Source organism: Epinephelus fuscoguttatus, linkage group LG1 (assembly GCF_011397635.1).
Source record: "Epinephelus fuscoguttatus linkage group LG1, E.fuscoguttatus.final_Chr_v1".
Classification (NCBI taxonomy): Eukaryota; Metazoa; Chordata; class Actinopteri; order Perciformes; family Serranidae; genus Epinephelus; species Epinephelus fuscoguttatus.
Genome location: NC_064752.1, coordinates 39,864,874 through 39,876,791, shown reverse-complemented (window position 1 = coordinate 39,876,791; position 11,918 = coordinate 39,864,874). Strand labels below are relative to the sequence as shown.

The following is an 11,918-nucleotide window of genomic DNA, read 5'->3' as shown; positions in this document are numbered from 1 at the left end:
AAACAATAAAGAAAATGACAACATACCTGTGTATGTACTATGATGATATTTATACTGTTTCAGTCTGGAGAACCAAAGACAGTGGCTGTGTCTGAAATCACTCACTACTCACTGTATAGTTTTCTACATAGAACTCCCTAAATAGTGAGTGGGGGGAGTGAATGAGTGAATGATTTGGGACACAGACAATGTCATGAGTCAGTGAAGGCCTCTTGTGCTGTGTGGATCCATGTGTGTAATCGCTGCCATCTAGTGGAGAAACAAGTGCAGTACAAACTACAGATTTCATTTATTCCACTGAAAGTGACTACTCATATCCTCAATATTACACGACATGATTGGCTGTAAGGCGGATCAGAAATTGATCATGCTGTAGGATGAAATAAAATCACAATGAACACAATGAAATATTACACAGCTTAGTCACCTGTTACACAACAGCCTGAGCCAAAGGGACACAAGTTTGGCTTTGACTACAATGACAACACACGGTAATACCTCTGAAGTCACAAAAACAAATCTGTAACATCACAGCCTGTGTGAGGTGTTAACTGATGATTATTACAGCACAGCACGTGTTGCACTAATGAAACACTGAGTAAAGAAAACTTGTATTGCTGCAGGAATAAAATGTGTACAATTGATCTAATCCATTTCTTTGCCTAAATCAGCTGTCTGGTATTAAAACAAACAACATACTGTCATTTAATACAGTCTCTTTTCATATATGCAATGTATTAAATCATATTTTCATATCCACAAATGTGCACTGTTACAGGGTGATAGTACAGCATTCTCAGTGTAATTATTACAGTACATTACACCAGAAATTATTAATGATAAAATCAACTCTCACTCACTGTTAATTGCTTTAGTGCAAATGTTGTTACAGTACAGTTTAACCAAACATTACCCACTTTCTGGTGAGGCTTTTTTTTTGCTATGTAATATTAAATAATATACAAATATTGCAGTTATGTCACCAAACTGAATTAATAACTTATAAGGAAATCACACTGTCTACATATGCTCACTTGCTAGCAAGCTCACATTAATAAACGCATGAACAGAGACACAAAACAAAACATGAAATGCATATTTGCAATAAAATAGGTCTTCTGTCTACATTACAAGACATATACGCTACAAAATAGTTTCTTCTCCATGTATGCACTGCAACGTACAACACAGAAGTGTCACATACTAAAAGTATCAAGAAACATAAGTCGGTATAAAGAAAGAGCCAGCTCCTCCATTGTGCATGTTTGTGCATACATGTGTGGCTCAGTGTCAGCACGGCCCAGCAGGGGGCAGTGTTGTCTGTTACATTACATCACAAAGTCGGGGGACTATCGCTCACACTCCGTCTCTCTGAGATTCTTAAATGCTTCCTATATATTGCACTACAGTCTGATCAGGAGGGTCGTACAGAGAAGAGGAAGTGGAATCGTTGATCTGCTGCATTCATCTGGTGTCAGTTACGACAGGCTACAGATACTCTTCTTCTTTTACGTACAGGATCTCATGGGCCGAGCTGGGAACCTGAAAGAAATAGAGATTTAAAGAAAAGACTGGTGGCTGAGGGTCGGACATATTTCCATGCTGACATTTTATTTAATATTAATATCTTAAATAAATGAAAAATATTGTGTCTGTCTGGCTGGGAGATGTTTACAAAAACTGCATTTCAGGACACCAGTGCTTCACATAGTTAAAGCTACGGATGATAACTTTCATGAAAATAACTTTTTGTCAAATCTGCTGAAACTGTCACTACATCCACACAGTAGAACATGAGACAGATAATGAGTGAGAAAAACATGTTCTTCCTCGTCATAGTGCTTCTAATGACACCTGCTAGAACCTACTGCAGCTTAAGGAACATGACCAATAAGAGCCAAGGAGTCTCTGACGCGGCTGTCAATCATTGCATATAAACTTCGGTCAAACTTTAAAACTAGGCTGCACTGATCAAATATGAATGAGAGCCATATTTTAGTGTACTGTTTCAGTTTTCAAATGAGGTTTGCTCCAGCTAGTGAGCTGTGTTTTCAATATGGCGGCCAGGTCACGAACTTTCTCATTTTACAGCTAAACAGTACACTAAACACTTCTGGAAACATCTGAGGTGAGAAATAAGGAATGCTGTAACACAGTTTTGATTCATATTGATCAGCGCTGCCTAGTTTGACAGTTTGACCGCAGTTTACCAGCAGTCATGACTGACATGATTGACAGCTGCTTCAGAGAACTCTTGACTCTGATTGGTTGATTTTTTGTTTATCTGCAGCGGATTCTTGCAAATGCCATTTCAAACACTACAAGGAATATGAAGAAACTCTTTTTAACAGATTATCTGTCACATGGACTTCTGTGTGGATATAGTTATAGTTTCAACAAATATGACAAAAAGTTATTTTCATGAAAGTTACCAACTAGAGCTTTCAAAGTACTTTTCAACATTAGTGTGCAAACACTCAAACAAAACTCAGTGGAGACCTGGAAGATTTAACTGAAAAACAAAACAAAATCATTGAGACATATTCTCAGTTTCTTTCCTTTGAAGGAATACATGACACACATATAATGTGACTGGATAAATGAAACTTGAGATTATACTGTAGAAGCTCTGTGAGAGTTTGTAAAATGATGTTTTGGTACAGTTTGGCAGTTGTTAAACACAGTTGCCTATGACTTCAGTTTATCAAGTATTTTCTGCATTTTTTGGATTCTTTGTCTGTGTTGAGGCAGGAAAGAAAAACAGTTTTCTTCACAAATTCAGTGCAACACAGAGTAATTGATATAAAAATAGTTAGTTAAGAAATATTGTACTGGCCATTATTAGATATGAAGCACCTTATAGCATATACTCACTTTTATCAGGCTGCAGATTGTCCACCAGGTGAAGCTGTTCAGTCATTCTCTGATCATTTCCTTTTTAATTTTGTTGCCACCTACTGGTGAGCAAAGTGCCATAACCGCTGCTGCAAGTTCAAAGCTGCAGGATTGTTGTGGCTACTGTTTTCTTTGTGTGTATGTTTCAAGATTTAACATTCAGAATATTTAGCCCTGAAAATGCTCTTGGTATTTTCTCAGTCTGTTTCTCACTATGTGCAACAGGGTCCAACATAAACAGAAACAATTTTCTTCCAAAGTGAGATTTCTCTGTTTTTTGTCTGTGCTCTTCTCACTGTTTTGACTGATGAGAATATGAACATCTGCAGTTTCTTGGCGACTGAGCAAACTCAATCTTCTAATGAGTTTTTAAACAATATGCAACTGATGTCAGGAACAGCCAAGTTTATAGTTCAGATGTTTAAAAGACAGAAGTTAGTCTAGACTATTGTACTCATTTTCTTTAAATTGTTTCATCAAATCTTTTGCTTGTTGAAATGGAATTTCTCCTCACTGCTACTGTTGCTTTTCTTGCCGACAGGTGGTGCAGGTTGAACTTAAACAGCAGGTCCAGAACTGCAGGTCTGACACTGTAGTACTGCTGACACTGCGGCTCTGTCAGTGAATAGTAGTGTTTGGGCCTGGTTTCAAGTGCTTTGCACTAATGACACTGTGTCATTTTTTTCTTCTGTTGAGACACTGTCGCGTACAGTATCACTTACCTGATGTTGTTCATCATAGGCAGCTTTATTTGCATCAGCTGCACTAGTCTTTAAAGCTACAGTTGGTCAGTTCGGTAAAAATATCTTTTTGTCGCATTTGCTGAAAGTGTACACGAGACGGATAATCATATTCCTCTGCCTCCTCATAGTGCTCTTAACTGCATCTCAAGAATCCACTGTCTGACCGAAGACAACCAATCAGAGTCACGGAGTCTCTAACACAGCCATCAATCATGTCTATCACTGCTCGTGTACTGCTGTCAAACTGTCAAACTAGCTGTAAAATGAGGAAGTTTGTGATCCATCCGCCACGTTGAAAACAGTCAAGCCCAAACTCTGCACCACCCACAGGCCGGAGCAAACTTTCTCATTTTACAGCTAAACAGTACACTGAAATATGTTTCTAAAAACATTTGAGGTGAAAAACACGCAATGCAGTTACAGAATCTTGATTCATATTTGACATCACGGGCGGTGATCGACATGACTGACAAGATTGACAGCTATGTTAGAGACTCTTTGGCACTGACTAGTTGCAAATGTCATTAGAAACAACACAAAGAGGAGGGGGAGCCTGATTTTTTTTCACAGATTAACTGTTTCATGAATCACTGTCGGTATATTTTGATAGTTTCGGCAAATACCACAAAAAGTTATTTTTATAAAACTTACCAACTGTAGCTTTAAAGACTGGTGCAGCTGATACAAATAAAGCTATGTGGCTTATGGTGTAAATTAAGTAATTATCACTGTTGCAATGGTGTCTCAACAGGAGAAAACAAGGACACAGTGTCATTAATGCAAAGCACTTGAAACCAGGCCCAAACACTATTATTCAGTGACAGAGCCGCAGTGTCAGCAGTGTCCAGACCTGCAGTTCTGGACCTGCTGTCTCAGTCCAACCTGCACCACCTGTCGGCCAGAAAAGCAACAGTAGCAGAAAGTAGAAACTCTGATTTGTGGTGTCAGCACGCAAAAGATCTGATGAAACAATTAAAAGAAAGTGAGTAGAGTAGCTAAGAGTAGTTTAGTTCTGTCTTTTAAACATCTGAACAATAAACTTGGCTGTTACTGACCTCAACTGTATATTGTTAAAATACTCAACAGGAGAGTTCATACATGGTGACATGGTGTCTGCCATACCTCCTAATCACCCCCTCCAGTTCTCTCTACCTTTGCCACATCGGAATTATATAGCCAATAGCTGGTATCCTTTCCAGGAGACTTTAAGTGGGCTGAGGTTTGGTGCATAGGCAGCCCTGACTGTAATTATACACTGTTACATTTACAGTTGAATTTAGCACAAGTGTACCTGGTTAACTCCTCCCACCACTAGGAGGCGGTCTCTGATGACAATGGAGGAGGTGGAGCATCGGGGAAAGGTCATTGGAGCCAACCTCTCCCACTTCTTCTTCTGAGGATGAAAGGCCTCCACTGTGTCCAGTGCAGACGGCTCATGACCTTGAGAATGTATTCACATTAAGAGGTATCAGACATCAAAGGTAGTCAGGATTCCCTATTGTTTTACTGCTGTATACTGGCATACAGGGAAGTTCTTAGGAGATGTTCATATTTCACAGGAAATCTTAACAACATTAATGCACCAGGATATAAATGACTGATTTTGTCAGAATTTTATTAAAACAATAAATGCAACAGGTTACTTTAATTTTATAAGCATGAGCCTGACAAATATCATGATTTCACTGGATTTTTTCGTTGTCACAGGCATTGAACTTGCTGACAAACACATTGAGTCATATTAAGACTTATAAGTAGGTTATTTTATCCCATAGGATTGTTCGGCCATGAGTTATGTAACATGGATGCAGTAAAATTCACAATGTATCCCTCTCACCAAGTCCTCCTGCGACTATCATCCGTCCACGCAGGAAAGCAGCAGCAAAGTCAGCTCTCTTCGTTTTCATCGCCACCGTCTCCTCTGACTTCAACCAGGCGCCTACGGAAGAAGACACGACAGCTGAAATGAGCAGATGTGTGTGTGTGCACAAGCTTATGAAGTAGCTGAGGGGGGAGGTCAGTGGCACTGTAGTCCTCCTTTGGCCAGACAGGATGCTGCTGAGCTTGTTTTAAGTGTGTGACCTGCACAAACAGGTCACACACAAGCCAGCTGCAGCCAGGACATGTGCAGGACGCACACAGGCATGCCACAAGGACACACAGAGGTTATAACAAACACAAACTACAAACAGAAAGAGAGGGGACAGGAAGGCTGGCGGTGGGGTCAGAATATTACAAGGAAGACAAAGTGTTGATAGTGCTGGCCTTTTAGACGACTTTAATGAAAAACCTGAAACTATTGTGCTGGTCTGGCGATCTGTCCAGGGTGTATCCTGCCTCCTGCCCAGTGTCAGCTGGGATAGGCTCCAGCCCCACAGTGACCCTGAACAGGATAATGAATGAATGAGTGAATAAACAAACCTATAGAGTTTTATGTAGTGTGGACAGAAGTGGGTCACTACACAGGGGACACCAGGTATGCTGGTTATAGTCAGACTGTGAATGCAGTAGTGTGTATGTTGCACTAAATTAAGAACAGGGTAATACAATTTCCTGTAAAATCCTGTGAGGACTCTTTATTTTGACAGCTTTATGTGAACAGTTGCATTAAAATATATAATTTACTTTTCCAATGCCTCCTAAGGTTGTGTGAATGTATATTTATTAGTTATTTATTAGGAGTAAATATGTTTTAATGTTTTAATAATCCAAACAATATTCTTTAAAACAGGAATGTGAATCAATTCCACTAGCTTTATTTCCTCTTATCATTTTGGACTCTCCCTGGGAGGGTTTTGCATGTTTGTTGGTGTAAAGTATGGTAATGTATTGGTATCTTTTATGTTTTGAAGCTTAGGTTTTATCATTTTCGTGCATATATATGTTGTATCATTAGAAGAGCAGTCTGTTTAAGCATGTGTGTGGCTGCTGGTGGAGATCATGCTGTTGCCTGGTGGTGAAAGTCCTAGGAAGTGTGGTCCTTGTTCACTATATGACATAACGCAGAGTTAGACTCACTATGTGATCATGTGATAATCTCATGCAATTATACAGATGGCTGTTAATGTGCTGATAGTTGATAATGCTTGCTTTAATTCAAACATTGTAGGACAATGTCATTTTTAGTTTTGTCCACAGATGAAAACAATTTCTCAGTTGTAGGAACTATTTTCTTTCTACTGAACTACTCCCGCCAGCTGTATCACCACGCAGAAGGAAGTGTGCATCTACTCATGGACAAGAGGCTGATGCTTGTGACAGCAAGAGATGTAAACATTCATGGTGTCCTCCTTTGCTGAGCTGTAGTGGTGCAAGGTGAGCTAACAGTGGGTGCAGTGCCGGCCCGTGGCACAGGCAGCATAGGTGAATGCTAACCCCCAGATTCCACTAGATGCGTGTTGGTTGCATCTCCGCTCCGCAGAGCTGATACGTTTCAATTCTAGTCAATGTGTGTGTTTCCACTGGCTGCGGCTGTGCTGCGTTCCGGCTCCGTCACAGCTGTGGCACTCTGTAGCTCTCTGCAACAGATACGTAGGACTTCTATTTTTGCCGGGAAGTCGTGCACAGAAACACAATAAAACATCCGGTTAATTTTCAAAATAAAATACACAGTGTTCACGGCGGATCATATTTCCCTGCCCTGCACCTTAAAAAAAACATCATAATGGGCAGAGGCAGGCCTGAAGTCAACAGGTCAGAGGTTTTCAGACGTCATTTCACCCCATTGACACCATGGATGAGGAGATGTTAATCATGGAGATGCACCGAGATGTCTTGCTACTACTCCTCTGGTTTTGTGGTTCTGCTTATAGAAACTACATCTTGTTATATCGCGTGATTATGCGTGAATTTGCAAGATCTCCTGGGTCCTCGTGACTCCCGCTGTCCGGCGGAGCTACACCGCTACGCACAGCAAATGCAGCCGGTGGGTGTTGACAGACGGCAGAGCACGCAGCGAATAACCAGCACTGCCATTCTGCAACGGACATGCATCCAGTGGAATTCTGGCGTAAATGGTGCCATCATCCGTAGGGAGTGGCTCAAATGGGGGAAGAAAAAAAACAACTTTATCTTTTACCATATTTTACTAGTACTATGACTGCTATTATTTTGAAATATAACATAAGGCCACAACAACATAACTGTATAACAAAACCTACTACATTATAAAGAGGCCGTTTTTTTCTGGGTTCCTGTTGCCCCCAGGCCCCCCGGTAGAGTTATCCGTTGTCACATGAACCCTGAAACATGCTGTATCGTTATCATGTCAAAACAACAAAAGCTGGGGGGAGGCTTGCCTAAGGCATCTAATGTGTCAGGGCCACCATTGAGTACATGCACATTTCCTTCTGCGCAGTGATACGGTTTGTGGGTGTAGTTTGATAAAAAGAAAATAGTTCCTACATGAAACTGTTCACAACAAGGTCTGTGGATTATCTTGAGTAACCGGTTCATGATTTTTTTAAAGACCCACTGCTGTTGAGTTTGTCAAATGTATTTATTTTGGCACTTTAAGCAGAGTGTGATTTAATTCCATTATTTTCAAGAGAAGGCAAACATCTCTACGGCCGATACCTTATTCTGACACCAAAATAATTGATACGACTGATAAATAGCACTACAGGCTAAAAGAAAAATATCTATCTTATATTTTGGGGTTAAGTGTCCCTTTAACATTGCTACTGTCAATGAGGAAGCCCCCTGCTGGGAATTCAGCCAGGGTACATACAGGTGCAGTGGTGAGCAGGTGGTTTTTCTTATCTACCACAGCCATTGGCATCTTTCATCTCGTAGTGTTGGAAACGATGTAAGAAAACTCTGTCAAGCCAAAGGTGTCGCAGACATTACAAAAGACCTTATGTGGTTGGAGTAGAGGTGACATTTCCTTCACATTCTAAGCTGAAGAACTCCAGATGATAAAAAGTGTACTTGAGAGTGGTGGAAATAAAAACAGCCGTTCTCTTTCCCCGGCAGACTGCAGAAATTTTCTTTTTACTTTAAGGTTTAGTTGCTGCCAAGTCTTGTTTATCAGACAGAAACCCGGAGTGGAGAGAATCGTGACAGAGGAAGAAAGATAACTTCATTAGGGAGCGAGGGAGGGAAGGAGAGAGAGAGAATTAAAAAGAAAGATAGAGACAGAACAAGAGAGAAAAAGTACAAAAATGTCTTACCCTTTATTGTTGTCTAACTTTCTTTTTTTTCAGGATCTATCTTTGTTCTTAGCTTTCCTCTGCTTAGTTTTTCTATTTTCTTTCCTCTATCCACCCTGTCCTCTTCATTCCCTCTCATTGTCTCCTTGTTCTCTTTTCATTCTCTTCCTCTCTTTCTTTTCACCTTGTTATTTCTCCCTCTCTTTTTCATTTGTTCTCAATCTTTTTTCTTAAATAAGAGACAGAGAAAACAAGGTGGAGGAAAACAAATAGAGGTAGAGAGAATGAAAGAGAGATAAGTAGCCAGATGGTGAACCTTCCTGCATGGTGCAGCAGTGTGTAATGAAGAGCTGTGTTTTCCTCTCCAGCCTGGTTACACTGAAGAGAACAGAATAGAGATCACAGCTGGCTGTCCACTCTGCTCTCTTCTCTCCCCAGAGGGAAGCCCTCCTGGTAGATATTTCACACTGCAGGCTGGATGTTCATTTTTTTGCTAAATGAATACAGGGTTGTGTATTTAAACATATTTATATCCTTAAAGGAAGTAAGTAAGGTATCGAAGAGAGTATAGAAACAGTGGAAACGATACCCAACTAGTCAAGCGTCAAGAACAACCCGAAGTAACTCTGTATTATCAGAACTTTATCCGTCAGGTCCAATAAAATAAGGTAAGGTGCGCTTATCATTAAATTACGGGGCGACAACAGGAAGTCAGTTGGCTCAGCCAGACAAAATCTCAAACATGCCTGCTCTCAACTCTAGTCCTTCCTTCAAAACCCCCCCCCCCAAAAAACACACGAGCCTAAGAAAGTTTTTTGGGGTATTTGTACCCAATGATCAGTTTTGCTAGGAATGAATCTGGCAGTATGTCTGAAAATGCTATCAAGCTTTACTTAATGTTGGTTCTGCTTGCGACACTCAGAGCATTTATATAGCAGCAAACCACTCCTTGCTATGTAAAGACATAGAGGAGTAATGACATCCTGAGCAGAGAATGAAGCCATGTTACCTGTGTGTGTTGTAATCCGAGCTTCTCCGTGTTTTGTTGTGGCTATCTCATCAGCGCAGCTTTTGCACTGCACTGCTATCATGGTGTTGTTGTGGAAGCATAGGGCCCACTCTCTGGTTCCCCCCGTTAACACCGTTAGCTTTGTTAGCACTGCTGCTGTTGTTAAGCTCTATTTATGGAGTTAGCACTGCCGGCTCAGCGGCCACCATGTTGAGAACCATAGGCAGACAACTCATATGCATGGGTGCTGGTGAATTTTTTTTTTAGACTGAACCTCTTTTGATGGTGTCCCGGGACCTCCTTTTGTGCAGCGAAGCTGACACAAAAGGAGGTCCCGGGACATGCCCCCCTCTGGTGCTAAATGGTGCGATTTGGTGCACTCTGGTCATGATTTTATTCCTGGAAAAGGCACCAATTTCTGCATGGAAAGTATAAAATAAAACATTTCACCTTGATGAAGTAGTCTAGTAGCAGTCTAATCCTTTTTCATAATGTAACAGGAAAATAGGGATGGTTATCGCTATCATTTTATTGATACTACCACTCCTGCTGATACTCCTTATTGGTTTGGATCTTTATCAATACTCTTATCCATTCTTTTCCGTTACTAAACATTTGCTTTTGTAGCCAAGGGTGAAGAGTTGCATCTATACTTATGAAGGTAACAAAACAAAACACGAAGGCTCCACAGGCCGAACCAAGATAGCAAAAACCCCAGACATACGCACTCACCACTTTGAATGTGCACAATTTGAAGCAAATTTGAAGGAACTATGCATAAAATGTTTTTTTTTGCATTAGTGATAACAATAAATGGACTATGACAGGATACATAATTCAGTGTTGACAGAAATCTGTCTGTAGATGGAGCTCTAATACCAATGCAAATGCTCTGAATTTCACTTAGAGACCCTGTAATCTAACAGTTTTAGGGGCAAAAGATTACACCATGGAAGCAAATTATTATTGGCTGTTTTGTAATTTTGGATATATAGTCTAATTTTTAAAATTAATTTTAAAATATTCCCAGTGTACACTACTTCTAACAACATGGGCTGGCCTTCAACAGGGATGACCCCTGAATCCTACTAACTTTGGTGATCCCCTTTAGCACCCTAATCCCCTTCTCCTCCAGCACCACCAGCAGGTCAACATTGTGGTTTTAAGTTGGTCTTTACAATTATTGGATGGATTGCCAGGAAATGTGTTGCACACATTGAATTCGTTCAATATTTTGGTCTAGGAGCACATACCTGCATGCCTGATGACATTCTCAGCTCACCAGCCTCAGCTGCACTTTGTGTTTAGTCTTCTTAGCAAATGTTGGCATGATAATGTTAATATTCATACCTGCTATACATTATCATTTGTAGTGTCTGCATGTTAGCATGCTGATGTTAGCATTTAGGTCAAAGCAATGCTGCAGACTCTTAGTTGCATTTTTACATGCAAGCAAATGTGTTAAATATTCAAATTGAGCTCCTTGGTAAGGACACGCTGCACACTGCGTTGCATTCTGGTCAATGTAGGCCATTGCTGATTGAGACATTTGAGTATTTGCCTTTACTGCAATGGATTTTTTCTTTTAATGATTATTAGACATTGATATGAGATGGCGGACCTACATGAAAATCTGCACTTTGGTTCTGAAACCAACCTTATGTTCTTTCTTGGATTCTACCTCATACCACAGTAGATACTGGGAACATGCTGTGATGTCATCTCTTTCTAAAATACAACATAAATCTACAAAGTGGACCCAGAACACAAGCCACAACATTAGTAATTCTTTTATAAACAGTGCTTACAGTGTCACTGGCTGGATTTTCCTCTTTAAATTACAGTGTGTGTCAACACATCACACTGCAGACTTATGGTTCAATCCTCTGAGACTGAGTTGCAACTGCAAGCTTTATTCCTATTTGCTTTGGAGGGATTACACAAGTCTTTGCGCCAAGATTTTCTTTGTAGGACTCAGGGAAAACACCAGCATGCATTATTCTAGTCTGGAGGGAGACGGCAGAGGAAAATAAAGAGATGGAGAGACAGAGAAAGAGAGAGAGCGACAATAGAATGAGGGAGATGAGGCGATTCTCTGAAGACTGGGCTTTGTAGTCTGTG

General features: G+C 40.5%; 1 protein-coding gene across 1 annotated transcript in view; it reads right to left on the bottom strand.

Moving 5' to 3' along the window:
* Positions 1 to 271: 271 nt before the first annotated feature.
* The window catches only part of klhdc8a (kelch domain containing 8A), a 50,275-nt gene continuing 38,628 nt past the window's right edge, over positions 272 to 11,918 (bottom strand). Inside the window, exons 7-9 of the mRNA XM_049580008.1 lie at positions 5,476 to 5,577; positions 4,930 to 5,078; positions 272 to 1,542 (exon numbers count right to left, since the gene is read on the bottom strand). Coding sequence (XP_049435965.1) covers positions 1,489 to 1,542; positions 4,930 to 5,078; positions 5,476 to 5,577 — 305 coding nt within the window. The 3' untranslated portion in view covers positions 272 to 1,488. The remainder of the gene's footprint in view (positions 1,543 to 4,929; positions 5,079 to 5,475; positions 5,578 to 11,918) is intronic.